At 41.2% G+C, this 26168-nt stretch overlaps 1 protein-coding gene across 1 annotated transcript in view; it reads right to left on the bottom strand.

Moving 5' to 3' along the window:
* Positions 1-19817, bottom strand: part of LCT (lactase) — a 50174-nt gene extending 30357 nt beyond the window's left edge. The window contains exons 1-5 of the mRNA XM_055316100.1: positions 19178-19817; positions 10368-10447; positions 7322-7405; positions 4999-5098; positions 2570-2648 (exon numbers count right to left, since the gene is read on the bottom strand). Coding sequence (XP_055172075.1) covers positions 2570-2648; positions 4999-5098; positions 7322-7405; positions 10368-10447; positions 19178-19817 — 983 coding nt within the window. The remainder of the gene's footprint in view (positions 1-2569; positions 2649-4998; positions 5099-7321; positions 7406-10367; positions 10448-19177) is intronic.
* Positions 19818-26168: the final 6351 nt, after the last annotated feature.

The following is a 26168-nucleotide window of genomic DNA, read 5'->3' as shown; positions in this document are numbered from 1 at the left end:
CTCCCCTGTCTGGGGAGCAGTGCTATGTCTCCTCCCACAGTCTAGTGTTAAAGTCATTTGTGGGCCTGTCTCCCCTTTGAGGTTTAAAATTCTCAAAGAGAAAATGATGTTAGTCCTGGTGGAAACTGCCACCCCCCTGAACCTGCCCCTAGTGGGCTCTCCACCAACGTCCATCTGAATGAGGACCCCTGGCTATCAGTTTAATGTTAGCCAGTTTTGGACCTTTGCTTCAGGCCAAGGTTTAGAGGAAGAACCTTGGAGCTGGTGTCACATGACATCTTGTTATTTTGCAATCCCCAAGCTTTCAGGGTAACCCTTTTATTATGGCCTGTTGAGTTCTATTTTCTGAAAAGACATAGCCCAGCACTCCTCCACTGACTCTGAGTGTGGTCAGGGAGAAGTTCTGACCTATCTCCTCTTTCCATCGTTCATACTCCCTGGACAAAGCCTTACATGCAGCAACTGCTTTGGGTTTGTTGATTTGACCTGCTGGCTTGAAGTGAGTTGAGAGGACAAAACAGAAGGAGATATGCAAGTGTTGGGAGAGGAACAGTACAAAGAGCTGGTAGCAATAGAAGCATACGGCCTGGGACAGGGCTGTCCCAGCAAAGTCTAAGGTGAAGAGCAAGAACTCTAGCTGAAAGTCTGGGAAGCCAAATGATTCTTTCCAGTCTATGACCTTAGTCAACACATGGTGCATGAAGCTCCTGCAGGTAACATACCCACGGGAGGCTGAGGGTTCTGGAGAACAACCCATGATGGTTTCCATACCATCCTTTGCTTGCTCACTTGAGAAGCATGTTAGATTATGAGTGTGTGAGGGTGTCATTATGGGGGTAACCTCAAACCTGTTCTCATTTTTTTTTAATATGCCACTTACAATTTGGGTACTTCAGTCATTCGGTAAGAAATTATTTGCAACCCCACCATAGATTAAAACCTCTCAGGGGCATCTGGGTGGTGCAGTCTGTTAAGCACCCATCTCTTGATTTCGGCTCAGATTGTCATCTCATGGGTCATGGGATCAAGCCCTGCATTGGGTTCTGTGCTCAGTGTGGAGTCTACTTGGGTTTCTTTCTCTCCCTCCCCCTCTGCTCCTCCTCTCCTTCCTAGAACCAAGCACCACGTTGGGACCAGGAACAAGGCTACCCACTCATGTTAGGGGCTTTTGTTACTACAAGAAGCTTAATCAGGTGCCACCATAACAATACTTATGAATGTCTGGGGTTTGCCTCAAAACAATCTGGCTCAAGAGGCACGGGTGGCTCAGGCAGTTAGGTGTCCGACTCTTGATCTCAGCTCAGGTCTTGATCTCAGGGTCGGGAGTTAAAAAACAATAATAGCAACAAAACCTCCCCAGTCTGGCTTGAGAAGGGGAAGGTAGGTGATAGTTGGAACAAGATCAGCCATGAGCCAATAGCTTTTGAAGTTGGGGATGGCTTATTATACTTTTCCTTCTAAGTCTGGATATATTTGACATTTTCTATAATAAAAAGTTAAAAGAGGAGGTCCTCATTCAAATGGAACAAGTGTGACTTTTCTCTCATTTCTAAGCCTTTTCACTCTCAAAGGAAACATTTGAAGGTTGACATGTTGTTTGTCATGTCAACCCTAAATTATCTTTTGGGGGGAGGTTGGGTTTGGTCATTTTTCCAACACCAAGTTTTTCCTCATCTGAGGGGTCAAGGGCCCCTGAGAGACACCAATAAAACAACTTGCAAAGGCAGGCTGGCAGGCACATTATTTTCTGAGTCACCTGCAACAATGTCCCTTCTTTACAGATAAGGTGCCTTCAGCTTTGAGAAATAACAGATGCAGCATGGCACCAGGGAGATCTTAAAAAAATAAATAAATAAAACCTCTCATGTGAAAAAAGTCACTGAGTTAGGCTTTTGCCCCACTGCAACAGCTGAATCTCCTGCCTACACTGTCTCCTTGTGGGAAAGAGGTTTCACAGTTCGTAGGAGGAAACAGGTGCAGAGAACTCACCTCACATACTCAGACCATGTACTCTCAGGGGGTGATCAGATCTATCTTTAACTCTACCTCCTACAAGATCTTCAACTAGAAGGCAGTTCAAGTCCCAACCCAGCTTGTTGTGTGCACTTGGGCTAACTGCAAGGTTCACAAGTGCAGAATGAGGAAGGATAAGTGAGGATGCAGAAGCATGTGGGCCCAGGGTAAGATGCAATAGAGCCAGGCTCCCTCTCTGCTGTCCCTCTGAGCCTTCGTTTCTCACTTCCACAGTGGCCAGGATAGAAATCACTGGCCAAGAGATGCCCAGGTGGCTCAGCGGTTTAGCGCCTGCTTTTGGCCCAGGTCCTGATCCTGGAGTCTCGGGATTGAGTCCCACATTGGGCTCCCTGCATCGAGCCTGCTTCTCGCTCTGCCTGTGTCTCTGCCTCTCTCTCTCTCTCTGTGTGTCTCTCATGAATAAATAAATAAAACAAAACAAAACAAAAAAATCACTGGCCAAGAGGCAGATGAAAACAGTCCCATTAAATGACACATGTGAAAGATATTCTTCAAATATCAGCTATTGATAGTTCAACAGGAAATCTAACATTACCTTTTCTTGGAACTTGGTGAACAGCTTAGGAAAGTATTAAGATCAAACCCAATGGTGAGATTCTGGTTTTCATTTATGGCTGTAAAAGAAGAAGTTTAATTAACACTCTCTGAAACCCAACCAACAATATTCAGGACTGCAATTAATTGTTTTCTTATTTATACAACACATCCAGACTCCAAGCAATCATTCTAAGCTCCCTGGAAAATATCAGGGGCTAAAGATCTAAGGAGGTCAGGAATTATTTCCATGTACTTAGAATAATGGTTCTCAAACCTCCGTGTGCATCCAAATCACCTGCAGAGCTCATTAAACCAAATTGCTGACACCTCGCCCCACCCCCAGAGTTTCTGATCCAGTGCATCTGACATAGGGCTCAATGATTTGACTATCTAGCAAGTTCCCAGGTGATGCTGATGCTGCTGGTCTGAAGACCGCACATGGAGAACAATTAATTCAGAAGAACTCAACAGAAAAAGATGGATTTTTTTAAATTGTAGTGAACTATGTATAAATATAAAATTGACTGTTTTAGCCATTTAGAAAGGGACTGAACTTAAGAACAGAAATCAGGGCAGCCCCGGTGGCGCAGTGGTTTAGCGCCGCCTGCAGCCCAGGGTATGATCCTGGAGACCCCGGATCGAGTCCCACATCAGGCTCCCTGCATGGTGCCTGCTTCTCCCTCCGCCTGTGTCTCTGCCTCTCTCTCTCTAGCTGTGTCTCTATGAATAAATAAATAAAATCTTAAAAAAAAAAAAAGAACAGAAATCATTATGCCATCAAAAGTGAGTTAGGGTGAGAGTTAAGTTGTATCTATGGGGAATGTCATGAGGTCTGTGAAGCCAGCCGAACTCTGGTTATAGGTAGTAGAAGGGCACTGACTTCTGCCATACGCTGCCTTATAGGGTGACTGGAATGAATATCAGGACACCCACAAACCTGCCCTTCTCTAGGAGCCCTCAACCCCTGATGCCTTAACACAATTCACCTTTTCCTTGACCTGATGATTGGACCAGGAGTGATCTCCTGATCCATGGCCCACCAATCAGATTCATTCTCATGAATTTGAACTAAGAGACACAGAGAAGATTGTCCATGAGCTGTGGGTTCGGCAAGGTGCCTACCAGGGCCACGTGCAAGCTAAGGTTATGGGAGAAAGAACAAGGGTAAGCAGAGGTGGGCAAAGGTGAGAGATCCTGGAGGGAGGGGTAATGAAAAGGGACCCTCAGGCACAGAGCAGTTCCCATATTTAGACCTGAAGCCTGATGGTCTTTATTTCCACAAGATGAAGGCCTCTCTGTCCTCTTTATACAGAGCCTCTCTTCTTTTTTGAGTCAATGGGATGTAAAGGACCAATAAAACAAAGGCAAGGGACACTAAACCCATTTGGGGTGGGCTCTCAACCGGCCCTCCTCCAGTCCCTCTTCTGGTCCCTCCTCTGGTCCTTCTTCTTATTGGAACCCCAGACTTTTAACACTGCTACTCCCCAAGCCAGTGCACCAAATGTCATTAAAAACTTCTCCATCAAAAGGGGAACCCTCTTATCCATGGTGGGAATGCAAGCTGGTGCAGCCATTCTGGAAAATAGTATGGAGGTTCCTCAAAAAGTTAAAAATAGAACAATCCTATGACCCAGAAATTGCACTACTAGGTATTTTTCTAAGGGATATAAACAGTGATTCAAAGGGGCATCTGCACCCCAGGGTTTATAGCAGCGATGTTCACAATAGCCAAACTATGAAAAGAGCCCATATGTCCATCAATAGATGAATGGATAAAGAAGATGTGGTATTTATGCACAATGGAATATTTAGCCATCCAAAAGAATGATATCTTGTCACTTGGAATGACGTGGATGGAACTAGAGTATTATGCTAAGCCAAATAAGTCAGTTAGAGAAAGACAAATACCATATGGTTTCACTCGTGTGTGGAATTTAAGAAACAAAAATGATGGAGATGCCTGGGTGGTTCAGCGGTTAAGTGCCTGCCTTCAGCCCAGGGCGTGATCCTGGGGTCCCAGGATCGAGTCCCAGATCAGCCTCCCTGCTTCTCTTTCTGCCTGTGTCTCTGCCTCCCTCTCTTTCTCAGTATCTCTCATGAATGAGTAAATAAAAATCTTTAAAAAAAGAAAAGAAAACTGATGAACATAGGGGAAGGGAAGGAAAAGTTAAAACAGAGAGAGAGGCAACTCATAAGAGACTATTAACTATAGAGAACAGAGTTGATGGAGATTGGTGGGGAATGGGCTAAATGGATGATGGGCATTAAAGAGAGCACCAGTTGTGATGAGCACTGGGTATTTAATATAAGTGATGAATCACTGAATTCTGCTTCTGAAGCCAACACTACATTGTATGTCAACTAACTTGAATTTAAATAAAAACTTGGAATGAAAGAAACAAACCTCTCCATCAATGGTCCACTCACCTTTGCGAATGCTAAAGAGCAGCCCAGAGTTCTTCCTGGTGGAAGGGCAGTCCTGGACTCTTAGATTGAAGATGAAAATGTTCACTTTCGGCTCAATAGTCTGAAAAAAAATAAAAGCCAGCAAGTGAATGGAAGCTGCCTAGAGTAAGTCTTTTGATAATATAGACAAATTTTCAAGATGAGAAGCTATAAACACTCTGGTTTTGGAAATGTTCTCTAGCCAGGTCAATTAATAAAGGGGACAGACTCTAGCCTCTGAGGGAAAACAATCTACACTTTTCAGTAACATCAGCCACCCTCCCCACTGACCACCAGCAAAGAGAGAGGTTCAACATGTTACAAAGCTCCTCCCAGAATCAAGCACCACGTTGGGACTAGGAACAAGGCCACCCACTCGTGTTAGGGGCCTTTGTTACCACAAGAGGCTTAATCAGGTGCCACCATAACAGTATTTATGAATGTCTGAGATTTGCTCCAAACCAATCTGGCTCAAGAGGCACCTGGGTGGCTCAGGCAGTTAGGTGTCCGACTCTTGGTCTCAGCTCAGATCTTGATCTCAGGGTCGGGAGTTAAAAACAATAATAGCAACAACAAAACCTCCCCAGTCTGGCTTGAGAAGGGGAAGGTAGGTGATAGTTGGAACAAGATCAGCCATGAGCCAATAGCTTTTGAAGTTGGGGATGGCTTATTATACTTTTCCTTCTAAGTCTGGATATATTTGACATTTTCTATAATAAAAAGTTAAAAGAGGAGGTCCTCATTCAAATGGAACAAGTGTGACTTTTCTCTCATTTCTAAACCTTTTCACTCTCAAAGGAAACATTTGAAGGTTGACATGTTGTTTGTCATGTCAACCCTAAATTATCTTTTGGGGGGAGGTTGGGTTTGGTCATTTTTCCAACACCAAGTTTTTCCTCATCTGAGGGGTCAAGGGCCCCTGAGAGACACCAATACAACCACTTCCAAAGGCAGGCTGGCAGGCACATTATTTTCTGAGTCACCTGCAACAATGTCCCTTCTTTACAGATAAGGTGTCTTCAGCTTTGAAAAGCTAACAGATGCAGCATGGCACTGCGAGAAAGCTTTGCTGGAGAACATTGAGAGGTCAGGCAGTCTTCCCTGGAAGGGATAATGACAGTTATCTTGTTAAGGTAAAAAAAAAATTTATATATATATATATATATATATATATATATATATATATAGAGAGAGAGAGAGAGAGAGAGAGAGAGAGAGAGAGAGGAGTGTGTGTGTGTGTATATTTTTATATATATATATATATATATAAAATCTTGTATAGAAATCTACACAAGTGGCTTTGTACCCACCCCTGCAGAAGCAAGAGGAAGGCAGGGATGAATGCTGATGGCCAGGCATCCCCACAGAGGCCTATGAGAAGGCAGTAAGGATAAAAATGCTGTTAGGACTCTGAAAGGCAGAATAGAAGCCACTGGATGTACAATCCATTTTAACCTGTCAGAAGGTGGGATAATGGTCAGGACTCCAGGGAATTTGGAATTTGTCTTCCTCAAGGAAGTTGCTCAGCAGAGACCAAGCATAGGAGAGAAAGCTAACAGGCAGGTAGGTGGCATCCAACATACTTTAGTCACAATCATTAGACTTGAGGAAAACTAGGGATCCCTGGGTGGCGCAGCGGTTTGGCGCCTGCCTTTGGCCCAGGGCGCGATCCTGGAGACCCAGGATCGAATCCCACATCGGGCTCCCGGTGCATGGAGCCTGCTTCTCCCTCTGCCTGTGTGTCTGCCTCTCTCTCTCTCTCTCTCTGTGACTATCATAAATAAATTAAAAAAAAAATAAAAGACTTGAGGAAAACTATACCAGGAACAGGAAAGAAGGGCCTGAGGTTACAGGAAGGTCCCCATAGCTGGCATCTGATTTAGCAGACCTGGATGTGAAAGGTCTTTTTTCAGTTGTGGTGAAATACACATAACATTTATCATAGTAACCATTTTTAAGTGTATAGTTCAGTGGCATTAAGTACATTCATTTCATTGTACAACCATGACCACCACCCATAAAATGCCTTTTTAAATCTTAGAACACCAGAATTTCAATTCTCAGTAGATTTTAACACAAGACATCCATGTAAATATTTAGCAAGATAACCTTCATTATCCCTTCCAGGGAAGATTGCCTGACCACTCAATGTTCTCCAGCAATGCTTTCGGGAGATCTCTCCTGGCGCAACTCTGCTGCCCATGGGTGCAAGCCCAGTTTACACATCAGCCAGGACATTAAATGTCTAATATGCTGCCAGGAATCCTCTCCACTCATCATCAATATGGGAAATGGATCAAATTACCTGTAATATACTCAGCTTCTGTGGCAAACTTGCCTCACTTTGGCATTCATAAGACACATCAAGAGAGAGGAAATCAACAGCGCCCTAGAAATAAGTAATAGGGTCGTTAGAACATAAGCAATTTCAAGACAAACCACTATTGAGAAATATCCTTTTTCCTTTCTCCTCCTATTACTAAACTGATACTCCAAAGTGAGATTTTTCAAGGAAATAGCAGGCAGAGGACAAGCAGGGACAGATAAGAATGTGTGTGTGGGATGTGCCTGCATGTTGCTGGGAATATATCACCACATACTCAGCAAAGTGCATGGTACATAGTAAGTGCTGGATAAATGAATATGATAAAATGAGTGAATGAATGAAGTACAGTATGCCAGAAATGGTAGGTTCCCACCCAAGAGGTGAACACTAAGAGTCAGAGGCCAGAACTGCCCTGGTCAACACCCTCCTCACGGCCCTCCCATTTTGCTGGAATGGATACAGTGGAGTCCTCAGACACCCACAGGACCTCAGTGATCTCTCCAGAACCTACTGGTGTTTTGGGTTTCATTTTAATTGTAGGTTATAGTCACTAGCTACTAACAGGGCACAGTTTAAAGTCCCCACCCCCCCAGTGGACCCTAGCTTGGTCCATAGTGTTATCTGAGAACACAGCTCTCATGGTCCTGGACATACCCCTCAGCACGGTCTCTGGCTTGCATACATTCTAAGAATTTCAGATTTACAGAGTCTAAACACATAAACATACCACTATGATTCTCTCGCTGCCTTTATCATGACTAGATCATCACCCATCATCTCTCCTTCATGGATGATCTGTTCCCTTGGAACAAAGACCCTGGATAATAGCATCTGATGACAACCAAGTGCCCTTGGACCTTCAATAACTGACTCACCACTGGCTCTCTATGGCTTTCCTAATCTGGTCATCATCAGTGCTTACCAGTCTACACACTTGCTCCACTTTGCTGAGTGCCACTCCCAACCCTTCTCCCCCCGCGCTCAACTCTTACTTTGTCAACTCTCTACAACACAGAGTCCTTGAGTTCCTACCCTTAAAATCACTGTGCTCAGCACAGTGGATGAAGAATTCATATTTAAAGAATTCACATTTAAAGAGGGAGAACCACAGAAGTTTACAACTTAATGGAGGGTATTAGTAAATGCACCAATTGCATGAGAAAATACAGAGTTAGAAACGTTAAAAGCAAAGTCCATACTAATGGTCTTCAAACTCACCTGGGAATCTTGGAAAGCCTATGAAGACTCAGGACAGTCTCTCCACATTAAGCCTCGACCTGTATGCGCTTTGCTAGTTCTCCAGGTGAGTCTGATACATAATACTTGGGAAGTGCTGGTTTAAACAGAGGGCTAGGTGTTCCAAGTGGGGAGAGAGCACATCAGGTTCAGCAAGGGAGTGTTATTTAAATGAGGCCTCTGGATGAAAAGCATATGCACACGTATGTTGTAAATGCATAGAATTTTGTTGGCAAAGATTTGAGCAAAGCTAGGATAGGAAGCACACTGAGTGGTGCATGCCAGAGAGCAAGAAGAAAGCACAGCATACACATTGGGAAAAATAGGAGGGGAGACCTGAGAGAGAGCAAGACAGCCTGACCGAGCCACCCTCTGGAAGGCCCTGAGGAATCTGCACCAGTTCCTGCAATCTGTGGCAAAATATGCATAACATAAAACTTACCAAGTTAAGTGGCACTAGGTATATTCACATTGTTGTGCCACCATCACCCACCACCCATGCAATGCATTTTAAAATCTCTGATTTTTTATTAACAAATATAAAAGATTAGAACTTTTCAAAAATTTTAGTAAAATATATATAAGAGGGACACCTGGATGGCTCAGTGGTTGAGCATCTGCCTTTGGCTCAGGGCATGATCCCATGGTCCCGGGAGCAAGTCCCTCATCAGTCTCCCTGCATGAAGCCTGCTTCTCCCAAGGAAAGAGTACTGAGTGCAGCTTCTCAGTAAGGAATTGATAAAAACTGTATTCCTGGAAAATCCAGAAGCAGTAGGTGGCATAAACTGGGGCAAAGAGAAGAGATCTGTTCAAAGGCTACTGCTCAACAAGCAATTTTCTGATCAGCACTTTGGTCGTCTGGTTTCATAACTGATAGAGGTTATTACCTCTTATAAATCAATTTAGATGGCCTTCTGGCCAGTCAGCCTCAGAGCTGGTTATTCAGAACCTTATCACATCTGGATTTTAAGTTCCTGAGCTGGTAAATTTCAAGACCGGACCCTGACCTATGGGGCCCCCATCAGAGCACAGACACCAGTGTCTGGCATATGGTACTGTGGTATCTATACAGCACCCTGTAAAATGCTGCAAAACGACAGAAATCAGCTTTTTTTTTTTTATGACTTTCCTACTTCCCAGCAGCCAAGCTTACAAAGTCCAAATCTATTCAATTCTCAGATTTTTAAACTTTTCTTATTAAAATTATAGTTAAAAAGTTATGTTTAGCAGAGGCAGAAACCAAGATGCTCTAGGGAGAACATTATTTAAAAAACAAAACAAAATCCTTTACTCTTTTTTTTTTAATCTGTTTTGATATAAACTGGCTTCTCCTCCAGTAAGCTATTTTGGACTCTTAATAAAAAAATCGGGGGTGCCTGGGTGGCTCAGTGGCTAAGAGTCTGCCTTTAGCTCAGGTCATGATCCCGGGGTCTGGGGATTGAGTTCCGCATCAGGCTCCCCCTGGGCAGCCTGCTTTTCCCTCTGCCTGCATCTTTGCCTCTCTGTGTCTTTCATGAATAAATAAAATCTTAAAAAAAACCTCAGAGCAAACAGAGGCATTTGACTTCTTTGCATAGGTAAAAGCTAACACTTGCCAAGCAAGAGCTGGGGTTGCAACAAATGAGATTTAGTTTGCAAACATGAATCTAGAGAATGGACAGCACTCTGAAGAGGCACTTGGAAAAATGTAAAGCCAACCGACGAAAACTTCGTTTGTGTTCTAAAAGTAAAATCAAAACTTTCCTCAGACATTATAAATGCTATTTGGGAGGGGGGGGATTGTCATTACCTTGGCAAGGTAAGATGTGGAGGGTTGCAGCAGGATCTCCGAGATAGCTTCAGCTCGGAGGACCACAGAGAGCTTTCCACCTAAAACAAACCAGAGGAACCAGGTGAGCTGCAGGTGAGCGAGGCTGCATGCTGGGACTGCAGGAGCTGCCTGGGGATTCATTTCCTGTTCCATGTTCACCGATTTTTTTTAAAATTATTTATTTATTCATGAGAGACAGAGAGGCAGAGGGAGAAGCAGGGTCCCCGCAGGGAGCCTGATGTGGGACTCGATGCCTGCACCAGGATCACTCCTTGAGCGGAAGGCAGACGCTCAAATGCTGAGCCACCCAGGCGTCCCAATGTTCACCACTTTAAACAGGATTTTTGAAGACATCACTTACATGACTTTACCCTAGCTGAAACATTTTAGATAACAGGGGGGCTTTAAAAACAAAAAAGTCCCGGGACATCTGGGTGGCTCAGCAGTTGAACATCTGCATTCCACTCAGGGCATGATCCTGGGGTCCTGGGATCGAGTCCCTCTTCCGGCTCCCTGTGAGGAGCCTGCTTCTCCCTCTGCCGGTGTCTCTGCCTCTTTCTCTCTCTCTCTCTCTCTCTCTCTCTCTCTCTCTCTCTGTGTGTGTGTGTGTGTGTGTGTGTGTCTCTCATGAATAAATAAATAAAATCTTTTTTTAAATTTTTATTTATTTATGATAGTCACAGAGAGAGAGAGGCAGAGACACAGGCAGAGGGAGAAGCAGGCTCCATGCACCGGGAGCCCGACGTGGGATTCGATCCCGGGTCTCCAGGATCGCGCCCTGGGCCAAAGGCAGGCGCCAAACCGCTGCGCTACCCAGGGATCCCAATAAATAAAATCTTAAAAAAAAAAAAAACCCCAAAAAAGTCCCTTTAGAGAATGTTTCATCTAAAGCAGGATTCTGAAATGTAAGACAGTTGTAACTCTTTCAGAGCAAAAGCAATGACCCTGCCCTGCCCCTCCAGAGTGTAAAGACAGTGAGGTGAGAACAGCTTTCTTACCTTCTGTTTAAAGGCAGGGTGCCATCCCGACCTGGTGTTTTCTGGTCCTTGTTCACCGTGGGGACTGCAATTCAGCCCCTACGGTGCACGGAGGGGAAAACTAGAGAACACCCGCAGCGTGCACCCACTTGCTGTGATATTTGATTACCTGCAGTGGCGCTCCTCCTCGTGCGCACCCACATCCCCTTCCCCTGCACACCTGTCAGCCCACTGGGCTGAGCTGGGCAACAAGTGCATTTAACAAGCCTCCCAGCTGCTCCTGATGCAGTGGTCCTCGGACCACTGTTGGAGAACCACTGCCACGGCAGCGATTCTTCAGCTGTTTGTCTTGCTCTGTGACTCTTTCCTGCACCTGCGTCTTTCTCTCCCACTGGATTGTGTGCTCATTGAGGAGCAAAATTTTAAACATTTCTTTAACCTCTCCAGATACCATCTTCAGCACTGGATACATAGCAGACCTGTAGTTTGGAAACACTAAACAAAAACCGAATAAAACCAGAGTTTGAGAGTTAAACTGTAAGGCTGTGTGCCTGACTTCATTTCATCCGAATTCTGTACAGGAGGAAGATCTGCTGAGACAACGAAGCCACCACTAACAACTACAAGAGTGGCTGGCTTTTTTTCTTTCTCTTTCTTTCCTTTCTTTCTTTCTTTTTTTTTTTTTTTCCTAGTAATCGCTATGCCCAACCTGGGGCTTGGACTCAGAACTCGAAAGATCAAGAGTTGCTGGCTCTTCAAACTGAACCAGCCAGGTGCCTCCAAAGGGGCTTATTTTGATAAACATAATAGAACTTTGAAATCTTTTGAGCAGAGAATATCACTTAGAGACAAGGAGTCCTTGTTCTGATAAGATAGCACTATTATCTAGTTATTCAGTGATTGTGTTTAATGGTTCCATTTGGCCTTTCACAGATTTCTGAGCTTCCATCCATCACATCAGCACACATGGAACATATGACTTGTGCTTAATATTTTATAATGTACAATTTAGTGTCATTGTTAGGCCAAGAGTACATATATCCAGAATGAACTCACAAATCATTTCTATTTGACTTTGCAAGCTGCTTTTAGAACTAGAGTGAACAAATGTACTTGAAGTTCCAGAAATTCTTATATCATACAAAATAATCAAACTTCCCCACTGTGGTTGCAAACCTATTCTCATTGCAAGCATAAACCATACTTTTTAAAATACTGTAAAATCCAGATTACTCAAAACTAGAGTCTCACACTAAGCTTGTGGTTCATGTTCTCTATGGGACTGAAAGGGGGGTAATTGCTCTGCTTTAGGATAATTTATCTTGCAATTTTTGTTAGACATAATTAAAGATAGGTGTTCATATATAGAGAGCTCAAAATTGGTATTTGCTGTGGGTTTAAGCCTCTGTCGAAAATTACTGCATAGGGATGCCTAGGTGGTTCAGTGGTTGAGTGTCTGCCTTTGGCTCAGGACGTGATGCTGGAGTCCCAGGATCGAGTCCTGCATTGGGCTCCCTGCATGGAGCCTGCTTCTGTTTCTGCCTCTCCCTTTCTGTGTCTCTCATGAATAAACAAATAAGATATTTTTTAAAAATCACTGCGTAGCACTATTAAGTTCATGTCCCTTTTAAGCATTGCTATTCCTCACTAAAGGATAAGCTTGCCTGTTTCCACCACAAAGGAAAGTCATTACACTAAAAACCATTACAGTTGTCTACAAAAAATAGCCACTTTCCTTTTGCTTCTTCTCCCTTTGCCTCAAATGCTCCAATAAAAGTAATCTGGGCAATACTGAAATGTCAATATCAAGGCTTCAAGCACCTATTCCTGCTTGGTCAGGCTGGTATTACTAGTGTTATAACACTAGTACAAGTGGGGGATGCTGTATGTAATCCTACTCTTTCCATGAGAAGGATGTTCCCACTCTCCACAACTTCCAACTCTCTGCCAAGAATCCTCCCATCCATTGAATCCTCCCCAGAGGCAGCACATTGAACACATAAATAGGTTTTTATTAACAAATATAAAAGATTAGAACTTTTCAAAAATTTTAGTAAAATATATATAAGAGGGACACCTGGATGGCTCAGTGGTTGAGCATCTGCCTTTGGCTCAGGGCATGATCCCACGGTCCCGGGATCAAGTCCCTCATCAGTCTCCCTGCATGAAGCCTGCTTCTCCCAAGGAAATAGAATCTCAAGCAGACTCCCCGCTGAGCACAGAGCCTGATGTAGGTCTCAATCTCATGACCCTGAAATCATAACCTGAGCCACAATCTAGAGTTGGATGCTTAACCAACTGAGCCACCCAGGCAATCTTACCATTATTATTATTATTATTATTATTATTATTATTATATTTATTTTTAGACTTTACTTATTTGGGAGAGGGAACAAGAACACAAGTGTAGGGAGAAGCAAAGGGAGAGGAACAAGCAGACACCACGCTGTGTGTGGAGCCCAACACAGGGCTCAATCCCAGGACCCTGAGATCATAACCTGAGCCAAAATCAAGAGTCAGAAGCTCAACTGACTGAGCCACTCAGGTGCCCCACCATTAAAATTTTTAAGTGTATATTTCAGTGGCATGAAGTACATTCACTTTGTGTGCAACCATCACCTCCATTCATCTTCAAAACTTTTCCAACATTCCAAACTAAAACTCTATATTCATTAAACGGGTAACTCCCCATTTCCCTGCTCCTAGTAACCACTATTCTATTTCCTGTCTCTGTGAATTTGATTATTCTAGGTCCTTTGCATATGTGGAATCCTACAATAATTGTCCTTTTGTGACTGGCTTATTTCACTTAGCATAATGTCTTCAAAGTTCATCCAATGTGTCAGAATTTCACTTCTTTTTAAGCTCAAACAATATTACATTGTATATAAATAGCACATTTTATTTATCCATTCATCCATCCATGGGCATTTGGGTTATTTCTACCTTTCAGCTATGTAAATAACACTGCTGTGAACATAGGTGTATAAATACCTGTTGAAATTCCTGGTTTCAGTACCTTTGTGTATGTCCCCACAAGTGTTAGATGATATGATAATTTTATGTTTAATTTCTTGAGGAACTACCATACTCTTTTCCATCATTTTACACTCCTGTCAGCAATGCATAAAGGTTACAATTTTTCTGTATCTTCATGAACACCTATGTTTTTCTCCTTTCTAAAATGATAGCTATTCATATGAATGTGAAGTGATACCTCATTGTGGCTTTGATCTGTTTTCCAACATGATTGAGTTAATTTTTGTATATGGTGCACGGTAAAGGTCCAACTTTGTTCCTTTATGTGTGGATGTTCAGTTTTCCAAGGAACACTTTTTGAAAAGACTCTTTTCCCAGCTGGAAGGTCTTCACACTCTTGTAGAAAATCACTTGACTATATAGGCAAGGGTTTATTTGTGGGCTTTCTATTTTATTCCATTGGTATATATATGTCCATCCTTATGCTAGTACCATATTATTTTGATTACTGTAACTTTGTAGGAAGTTTTTAAATCAGGAAGTGTGAATCTTCCAACTTTGTTCTTTTTCAAGATTGTTTTGGCTATTTGAAGTCCTTTGAGATTCCTTATATATTTAGAGATGGATTTTTCTATTTCTACAAAAACTGTCACTAGGATTTTAACAGAGATTTCACTGAATCTGTAGATTGCTTTGGGCAGTACTGAAATCTCAACAGTATTAAGTCTTCCAGTCCATGAACAAATGATGTCTTTCCTATTTTTTTTTCTTTACCTTCTTTCAGCAATGTTTTAAAGTTTTCAGTGTACAAATCTTTTGCCTCTGTGGTTAAGAGCAGAGGGGATGGGGAAAGTAGGGGGTGGGGAGGGACAGAGGAAGAGGGATAAGCAGACTCCCTGCTGAGCAAGGAGCCCAAAGTGGGTCTCCACACAGGGCTCAATCCCAAGATGTGGGGATAATGACCCGAGCTGAAGGCAGATGCTTAACGAACTGAGCCAAACAGGCATCTCTAGAAAAGAACTTTTAAAAGCTGCTTATTAGAGGGAGCATAACTTGGGGCACCGGGCTGCCTCACTTGATAGATCATCCAACTCTTGATCTCAAGGTTGTGAGTTTAAGCCTTATACTGGATATGGAGCCTACTTAAAAAAAAAAAAAAAAGAAAGAAAGAAAAAAATAAAAATTAAAATTAAAATTAAAAAAAAGAAAGAAAAATAAAAAGAGGGTGCATAATTCCCCAGTCATTAAGTATGAGCTGTGTATGGTGACTTCTTTCCAAAGAGTGCAGTATGTAAGGAGAAAAAAGAGTAACTTTACCCTAGAGATACCTGAGAAATACAACTTCAATCAGGTGATCAGGGTCAACATCAACAGCATAGGGATGCCTGGGTGGCTTAGTGGTTGAGCGTCTTCTGCTTCGGTTCAGGGCATGATCCCCCTTCCCAGGATTTAGTCCTACATCAGGCTCCCTGGAGGGAGCCTGCTTCTCCCTTTGCCTATGTCTCTGCCTGTGTGTGTGTGTGTGTGTGTGTGTGTCTCATGAATAAGTAAATAAAGTCTTTAAAAAAAATCAACAGCATAAATCATGTTGATAATATGTACCCTTGATATATGATGAAAATAGCACTTTATTCTGTAATCTTCCTTCTTAAAACTAATAATCTCAGTCTATCCATGAAAGGAACATCCAACAGATCCCAATATAGTCACAAAAAAACACATATTACTCCATTCATATGAAATGTTCAGAACAGGGATATCTATAGACACAGGAAGTTAATTAGCGGTTGTTTAGGGCTGACATGGGAGAGGGGAATGGGGATAGTAGGATAATAGTTGGGTACAGAGACTACTTAAAAATAAAATCTTTGGGCGCCTGGATGTCTCAGTTGGTTGCGCATCCGCCTTCGGCTCAGGTCATGATCCTGGAGTCCTGGAATCGAGTCCCACATCAGGCTCCCTGCTCAGGGGGAAGTCTGCTTCTCCCTCTGCCCCTCCTCCTGCTTGTGCTCTCTCTCATAAATAAATAAAAATCTTTAAAAATAAAATAAAATCGGGCAGCCCAGGTGGCTCAGCAGTTTGGCGCCATCTTCGGCCCGGAGCGTGGTCCTGGAGACTCGGGATCGAGTCCCACATCGGGCTCCCTGCATGGAGCCTACTTCTCCCTCTGCCTGTGTCTCTGCCTCTCTCTCTGTGTCTCTCATGAATAAATAAATAAAATCTTCTAAAAAAAAGCAATTCATTAATTTTTTAATAGTATTTTGCTTTTAACAAACATTTATACAACTTTTTTTGTGTATATTAGGTGGTATATTTTAAAAAGAACAAAAGCTACAGGATTGGACTAAGAAGGGAGGGGAGGATAAGAGAGAGAAAGAAAGAAGGAAAACCACCTTTTGGAGTAGGAAGGAGACTGGAAAAAATTTATTTTGTGTCCTGCATTATATTGGGGTAGAAAATCTAGTGATATGGATGAAACACAAAATATAGGATGGGAGGAATGAGCAGAAGAAGAAAAGGAAAGTACAAGTATATAAAATAGTCTTTAGTAACCTGATAAAGATTAAAAATGGAATCTGCAAACATTTTAATAAACATGTTTATATATTTTTATAATCAAAATAAGTCTACAGAGACTGTCCTCAAAACAAGATAGATAGATTTTCCTTTGAGATGAACAAACCTCTCAAAGTTCATTTACCCAGTGCTTCCTCAGTAGAATTACAGCGAACATTTACTTGCTCACCACCCCAAGACAGGTTTTCCAAAGAATCCATTTTCAAATTCAGCTTCTCTTCATCTCCCCCATCTCCTCCAAGTTCATTAAACTGACTGCTGGGCTTGTTGCTGTCCCCATGCAGGTACTTTCTCCCAGTCTAGAATCCTCTTCTCCAATCTATTTGCTTCTTCCCTCCCTTGCTGTCGTCTCTAAGGACACAGACTTTCTGATACCCCTATCTGAAATGGCCCTGTCCACACTCACATTCTTTCTTCCCTTGCCCTGCTTTCACTTTTTTTTTTCTAAGATTTTATTTATTTTTTCATGAGAGACACACAGAGAGAGGCAGAGACCCAGGCAGAGGGAGAAGCAGGCTCCATGCAGGGAACCCGACGTGGGACTCGATTCCAGGACTTAGGGATCACACCGAAGGCAGGCGCTAAACTGTTGAGCCATCCAGGGATCCCCTGGTTTCACTTTTTTAAAAAAGATTTTATTTATTTGAGAGAGAGACAGAATAAGAGAGAGAGAAAGAGATCATGAGTAAGAGGGAGGGATATCATGAGGGCAGAGGAAGAAACAGACTTCCTGCTGAGCAGGGAGCCCAATGCAGGACTCAATCCTAGGATTCTGGGATCATGACCTGAGCCGAAGGCAGATAGTTAACCAATGGAGCCACCCAGGTGCCCCCTGCTTTCATTTTTAACATAGAAAAAATGTTTGATCTTCTTATAATCAAATACACTGCAAATGAAGCATATAAGGAGATCATAGTTTTCAGCTGTCAAATTACCAATAACAAAAATGATTACATCATTGAAGACAGGCTGAGTAGGGTCAGAATAGTTTTATGACTGTTGGTATACATTATTATAATTTTTCTGGATGGTAATTTGGTAACATGCTTTAGAGTTTTAAAGAATGTACATTTTTTGACCTAGTAATTTCAATTCAAAGAATCAGAAAGAATTCATTGGAAGGTAGGCAAAGATTTATGTATAGAAATGCTTATCGCAATGTAATTCATAATGATGAAAATTAAACTTATGTATAAAATAATATATATATATATATATATATATATATAAATGAGAGAAATATTTAAAACTCTGTGATCCCTTCATATGATGGGAATCTATAAGACCATTATAAACCACACTCTCTTTCAATGAATTTTTAATAAAATGAGAATATACTCATAAAATATCTTGTTTAAAAAGTAGAATACACAAGTATGCAAATATGTTATATACTATGTATACAAATATAGATGCAGTATATAATAAAAGCCAGAAAGCATATACAATCCAAAACGGTTCTCAAAACTAATGTACCTCAGATTCACCTAGGAATTTATCAAAATCACAAATGTACTAATCCTGCCCAAACCTACCGAATCAGACCCTGGATCAGAATCAGCTTTGAAGCAGAATATGAACCATTGCAATTTTGCTCTTCTCACTACCTATCAGTATATCGCTATTTTATCTGTCTTCTTTGTTAGAATGTAAACTTCAGTTAGAATGCGTAACCTGTGGGTGCCTGGGTGGCTCAATCAGTTAAGCATTCAACTCTTGATTGCAGCTCAGGTCATGGTCTCAGGGTCATGAGATTGAGCCTTGCATCAGGTTCCACACTCAGCTGGGCATCTGCTTGAGATTCCCTCTCTCCCTCTGCCCCCCTCCCTGGCCAGGTCTTTCCTCTGTCTCTCTCTCAAATAAATAAATAAATCTTTTTTTTTTTTTTAAAGAATGCATACCTTGGTTTGCATGAGTAAAAGAGGAGACTGAGGGAGGGTGGGCAATCTTAAAGCCTTAGAGAGTAAGGGAGGCAGGACGGTAGAAGGAAGGGTAGGAAGATACTTCGTGGTGGCACAAACTCAAGACTTGGGGAAGGAGAGCTTAAAAGGAGTTTTCAAAGGAAGTGCCTGGCACTATGCAATACAAGCCACCTCTGCCTCTCTCCATTAGGAAGTTTTCAATACAATGTTTTTTTCTCACTAAAGAATACATATGAAGGGGAATAGGAAGAAACGCTAAGTCCTGCTCTAAGGAGGATTGGGGGAAGTTGGGTGGACTGCCAGTGGGTCAGCCTCCGGGGTCATGTGTACTTACCTTGAGAAGCATATTTTTCATGGTAAATTTCATAGGCTTTTCTGTGGGCATCAGTGAGGGTCTGGAGACGTGAAGATCTTGATTCCTGGTGGGGTAGCTCTTTTATCACTTCCTCCAAGTCACTAAACGTGAACCAGATCTCAACCAGGTCCCCAAAGGAGTGGAAGGCGAATGTGGCATAGTCTGCAAAGAGATGAGCAAAGACTTCACTTCTCTGGACAGTGCTGGCAGGGAGAGTCTGGTGATGCAGAACGACCAGGGGCTGAAGCTCTGCAGCCTTGAGGGTCTCAAGGAATCGCCGGTAGCACTGCACTGTTTTGCTGTCTGGGTTCTTGGAGCTTCCTGCTGGGAGAAGTTGTGCCCACGGTAGGAATACTTTATAATGGGTGATCTCACTGGCACGAACACTGCTGAAATACTCCAGCAGGAAAGCAGGCACAGGTTGTTGACAAACATAAATGCTTTTGTCTTCTGCTGTAAAATTAGAAGTCTTGTTTCCCAGTGAACCACTCAGGTTGTATAGCAAGTCATTAGTGAGAGGACCAGCAGCTGACATGAAGTTTCTATCAGATTCCCAATCCAAGCCCCAGCATGAAAAGCTTAGGAGGACAATAAAGAATGAGTTCCAAGCCAGCTCCATTTTCAAGGACCTGTTAGGAAGTATGTGGAATCCCTACTTTATAACCACAGCTAGGTTATAAAATGCTAAATAATTATTAACACTTAATATTTAACTGGGTTATCTATGGTAATTAAATCAATATACGGCTTACTAATGTGATATCAAAAATTTAAAGACCACAGAGATAACACAAAAACCTCAAACATCTCACACAATTTAAGCAAATGGAATTGGAAAATGTTTGGAGAAAAGTTCTCCATGTTTTTTTTTCTCAATTATGAATTATTTTAAAATTCGTTGACATAACGGAACAAAGGTGAGCCCCTTGACAATCCTTTATCCACCTTAAAAATATGTAAGTAGGGGCACTTGGGTGGCTTAGTCAGTTAAGCATTGGACTTCTGGTTTGGGCTCAGGTCATGATCTTGAGGTCCTGGGATCTAGCCCTGCATCGAGCTCTGCGCTCTGCATGGAGTCTGCTTGAGTTTCTTTCCCTCTCCCTTTGTCCTTTCCTCTGCTCTCTCTCTCTCTCTAAAATAAATAGATAACATCTTTTTAAAAATTACCGAACTTAAAGAAGTATATAAGTAAATGATGAACACATTGTGTAAAAGTTTCAGATATAGAAACGTATGAAAAACCTTCAAATCCCCCTTCCCCAACTCCCCTTGCCTTCCTCAGGTGTACTTCAACACTGCCTCCTTCCAGTTTTCTTTCTGTAGTTTAATGGTTATTCAGGAGTCAAATGCCTGGGTTTAAATCTTATCTGGTGAAAGTCGCTTGATTTCTCTGTGCCTCTTTGGGACGCCTGGGTGGCTAGGTCAGTTAAGTGTCTGCCATTGGCTCAGGTCATGATCCCACAGTTCTGGGATCAAGTCCACAATGGGCTCCTTGTTGGGCAAGCTGCTCCTGTTGCTTGTGTACTTTCTCTCTGACAAATATATAAATAAAATCTTAACAAAAAAATTTCTCTGTGCCTCTGTTTCCTCACTGGTAACAATGGTGTATTAAAGTTGTGAGAATGAAATGAGATCATTCTTTAGCATGTTTAGAACAATGCAACTTAATGAGAGCGATTAGTGAATATATACAAATTAAAACATATGTAAATGTATACATTTTAAACATATAAGTTAACATATGGGATTATGTCTTATGCATTGTTCCTCAGATTTCTTTTTTTCCACTTAACAGCTCCTGGAACTCTGTCTATATTAAAATATATATAGAACCACTTCTTTTTAACAGATGCTTAGCATTTTACATAAGGATGTACCCTAATTGAACCTCTAGCATATAGAACACTGACTGATTCTTAATTTTAATGGGCTGCAAATGAATATCTATACATCTTTGTCTTCATATATGACCATTTCTTTAAGACAGAGTCTTAGAAATTAAGTTCCAGACTCAGTGTTATACATTTAGAGTTTGATTGAAATCCAAATGGTCTTCCAAAACAAGCTTCTTCAAATATAAATCCTACCTAAAGTTAGAAGTAGGGGCACCTAGGTGGCTTAATGGTTGAGCATTTGGCTTAGGAGGTCATGATCCCAGGGGCCCCGGATTGAGTCCCATTGGGCTCTCCACAGGGAGCCTGCTTCTCCCTTTGCCTGTGTCTCTCATGAATAAATAAATAAAATCTTTCAAAAAAGTTATCAGTATACCTAAATCTCTGCTTTGCTAACACCTGTTTAAAACTTCACATTTTTGACACTTTGTAAGATGAAAATATTATCTTATTGTTTTCTTGTTTTTTTGCTTAGAGGAGATAGCTAGCTGTTCATGCTATAACATATTTGTGAGTTTATTTCTGTGCTATTTTGTTCCATTGACCTATGTGTCTGTTTTTAAGCTAATACCATACTATTTTGATTTTGATTATTATAACTTTGTAATAGTTTGAAATCAGGGAGTGTTTGTTTTTCCAGCTTTGTTTTTCTTTCTCAAGATTGCTTTGGCTATTCTGGACCTTTTGTGGTTCCATACACATTTTAGAATTGTTTGTTCTATTTCTATGAAAAATGCCATTGGAATTTTGATAGGGATTACGTTAAATCCATAGATTGCTTTGAGTAGTATGGACATTTTAACAATATTAATTCTTCCAATTCATGAGCATGGAATATCTTCCCATTTATTTGTATATTCTACAGTTTACTTCATCAGTGTCTTATGGTTTTCAGTGTACAGATCTTTCACATCTTTGGTTAAATTTATTTCTAGGTATTTTATTCTTGATGCAACCATGAAATTGTTTTCCTTAGTTTCTCTTTTCAATAGTTCATTATTAGTGTACAGAAATGCAACACATTTTTGCATATTGATTTTGTATGCTGCGACTTTACTGAATTTGTTCATTCCTTCCAAGTTTTTTTGGTGGAGTCTCTAGTTTTCTATATGTAATATATCATCTGTGAATAGTGACAGCTTTACATTTTCCTTTCTGGTTTGGATGCCTTTCATTTCTTTTTCTTGCCTAATTGCTCTGGCTTGGACTTCTAATACGCTATTGAACAAAAGTGGTGAGACTGGACGTTCTTAGCTCCTTCCTGACCTTAGAGCATGATGTGAGCTGTGGGCTTGTTGTATATGGCCTTTATTGAATCTGTTCCCTCTATATCTACTTTGCTGAGTTTTTATCATAAATGGATGTTGAATTTTGTCAAGTGCTTTTTTTCTTCATCTACTGAGGTGGTCATAAGATTTTTGTCCTTCATTTTGTTAATGTGTTGTATCACATTGATTGATTTGCAGATGTTGATTCACCCTTGCATCCCTGGAACAAATCCCACTTGATGATGGTTTATAATCCTTATAATCCTTTATTTTTTTTTTTTTTAAAGATTTATTTATTTATTTATGATAGACAGAGAGAGAGAGAGAGGGAGGCAGAGACACAGGAGGAGGGAGAAGCAGGCTCCATGCCGGGAGCCCGATGCGGGACTCGATCCCGGGACTCCAGGATCGCGCCCTGGGCCAAAGGCAGGCGCCAAACCGCTGAGCCACCCAGGGATCCCCTCCTTATAATCCTTTAATTTTTGAATTTGGTGTATCAATATTTTTTAAAGGATTTTATTTAATCATGAGAGACACTGAGAGAGAGAGACAGAGACATAGGCAGAGGGAGAAGCAGGCTCCCTGTGGGGAGCCTGATGTGGGACTCAATCTCAGGACCCCGGGATCACGACCTGAGCCAAAAGCAGAAGCTCAACCACTGAGCCACCCAGGTGCCCTTGGTATACCAATATTATAGTAAAGATTTTTGCATCAACGTTCGTCAGAGACATTGCCAGTACTTTTTTTTTTTTCTTTTGGTGACTTTGTCTGATTTGGTTATTAGGGTAAAGCCTGCCTTGTAAAACAATTTTATGTGTTTCAGCCTCTTTTGTTTTTTGGGAAGAATTGGAGGATTGGTATTAATTTTCCTTAAATGTTTGGTAGAATTCACCATTGAATCCATCTAATCCTAGACTTTTATTTGTTGGGAAGTTTTGATTATTGATTCAAACTCCTCACTAATAATTAGTCTGTTCAGATTTTCTATTTCTTTATGATTCAGTGTTGGTAGGTTGTATATTTCTAGGAATTTATTTCTTCTAGGTTGTTCTATTTGTTTGTGTACAATTGCTCATAGTAGTCTCTTACAATCCTTTGTGTTCCTGTACTATCAGTTGTAAAGTCTCCTCTTGCCTTTGGATTCTGAGTCCTCTTTTTCTTGGTGAGTCTAGTTAAAGGTTTGTCTTTTTTCTTTTTCCTCTTTTCAAAAGCCAGCTGTTTCATAGCTTTTGTTATTTTAGTCTTTATTTCCTTCCTTCTACTAATATTTATTCTAGTTCTTTGAGATGAAGAGTTAGGTTATTTGAGATCTTTGTTTCTTGGTGTAACTATTTATTCCTAGTAAATTTCCCTCTTTGGGGCCCCTGGCTGGTTTAGTTGGAAGAGGGTGTGACTCCTGATCTCAGGGTCATGAATTCCAGCCTGTTGGGTGTGATTACTTAAATCAATACAATAAGAAAAAAACTAAGCGGGGAAAAACTAGGGGTAGACAAACCATGAGAGACCCCTAACTCTGGGAAACAAAGGGTTGCAGAAGGGAAATGAGGGGCAGGATAACTGGGTGATGGGCACTAAGGAGGGCACTTGATGAGATGAACACTGAATGTTATACTGTATGTTGGCAAATTAAATTTCAATAAAGTATTTTTGGGCAGCCCCGATGGCTCAGCAGTTTAGTGCTGCCTTCAGCCCAGGGCGTGATCCTGGAGACCTGGGATTGCACGTTGGGCTCCCTGCATGGAGTCTGCTTCTCCCTCTGCCTGTGTCTCTGCCTCTCTCTCTGTGTGTTGTCTCTCGTGAATAAATAAATAAAATCTTTTTTAAAAAATAAAATATTTTTAAAAATTAAAAAATAAAAGTTCCCTTCTGAGTTACTTTTGCTGCATTACATAAATTTTTGTATGTTCTATTTCTATTTTCATTTGTTTCAAGGTATTTTAGAACTTTTGATTCCTTCTTTGAAACTGGTTGTTTGGGCAGCCCAGGTGGCTCGGCGGTTTAGCGCCACCTTTAGCCCAGGGCCTGATCCTGGAGACCCAGGATCAAGTCCCACGTCAGGTTCCCTGCATGTAGCCTGCTTCTCCCTCTGCCTCTCTCTGTCTCTCATGAAAAAATATTTTTAAAAAACCTGGTTGTTTGGTAGCATGTTTAATCTCCACATACTTAGTCATTTCCATGTTCTTTTGTAATGGATTTTTAGTTTCACACTACATTATGGTCAGAAAAGATGCTTAACTATTTTAATCTTCTTAAATTTATTGACTTATTTTGTTGTGTAACATATGATCTATTCTGGAGAATGTTCCGAGTGCTTAAGACCGTATATTGTTACTTTTGGATGAAATGTCATGTATATGCTTGTTAAGTCCATCTGGTCTAGTATGTCATTTAAAGTTTGTTTCCTGGGACACATGGGTGGCTGTCGGTTAAGCGTCTGCCTTCAGCTCAGGTCATGATCTCAGGGTCCTGAGATCAGGCCCCACTTCAGGCTCTCTGCTCAGCAGGGAGTCTGCTACTCCCTCTGTGCTGTCTCAGTGTCTCCCTCTCCAATAAGTTAAGTCCATGTTTCCTTATTGGTATTTTATCTGGACTATCTATTCATTGATCAAAGAGGGTACTGAAGTCTATTATTAATATATTACTATCTACTTTTCCTTTTAGGTATGTTAATGCTTGCTTTATATATTTAGGTATGCCTATGGCTATATTTGTACTTTTTCCCCCATGTGTCTTGGAGGTATTTCCATTTCAAACATATAGGTTTATTGCATTTTGTCTATATATCCTACGGTAGAGCTGAACCACAATTTATGTAGTCATTTCCTTATTGATGGGCATCTGTTGGGATTTTGTGGGAAATAGATTAAATTTATGGATCAGTTAACTTAGAACATTAGTCTTCCCATTCAGAAACATTATCCACTTACTAAATACTTGTCTAATTTCTTCCTAAGGGTCTTATACATGCTTCATCATCCATTAGCCACTTCACCTCCTTGACAAATAACATATAGAGGAAAAGGGTATGTGGAAATATAAGCCTACTTATTCATCTGGGGCTTCATTTATAATGACCTTACCTTGCTCTGGAGCCCCCACTCAAATGGCAAAACAGGGGAGAGATTCACCAAAATACTCTTTTCTAGGGTTCAAATTTCTATCAGGCTGTTTTCCAGGACCTCCTTATCTCATTTTATCATGTTGGGAGTCAGTGCAGAGATGCGCTCTTACTATCTCCTGTGTTTTCACTAGAATATTTTTCCTATCCCCTGAATGTCTCACCTTACGCTAGCATCTCCTAACTGCCTCAACAGTTTGAGATCCTGTACCAAGGTTTCCTCTTCCCACCAGCTTCTCCTACTGTCATTAATTAGGAACATACCTTTGACTGAGTAGTTTATAGTCTGCATCTGCTAACCATACAATTTCTCTATCCATTCCCAGTCCTCTTCACTCTATTGTTTTCAAGCCATGGAAATGTGAAATTAATAGTGAACTCACATACAACATATAAATATTCCCTAATTGGTCCTGCAGGCCCCTAAATGCCATCTGTTGTTAAAAGGTACAACAATGCAAACTGCTGTATTACTAATAATGAAAAAAGTACAATCAACTTTTCATTTTTAAATACTGTCTTAAAAAATAAAACACAGAACTGTAATCTTGGAAAGTAATCTCTAAAGCTCCTTATCCTTCATACTAATTCTTTTTTTTTTTTATACTAATTCTAAGGACTCCTCACAGGAACCAATCTTAGAGGCTTACAATGCTATACACTTTCACCCATCTGCTCCACATTAAACAAAA

The sequence above is a fragment of the Nyctereutes procyonoides genome, unplaced genomic scaffold, assembly GCF_905146905.1.
Source record: "Nyctereutes procyonoides isolate TBG_1078 unplaced genomic scaffold, NYPRO_anot_genome, whole genome shotgun sequence".
NCBI lineage: Eukaryota > Metazoa > Chordata > Mammalia > Carnivora > Canidae > Nyctereutes > Nyctereutes procyonoides.
The sequence above is the reverse complement of the archived record's forward strand: the minus strand, read 5'-3'. Positions and strand labels throughout refer to the sequence as shown.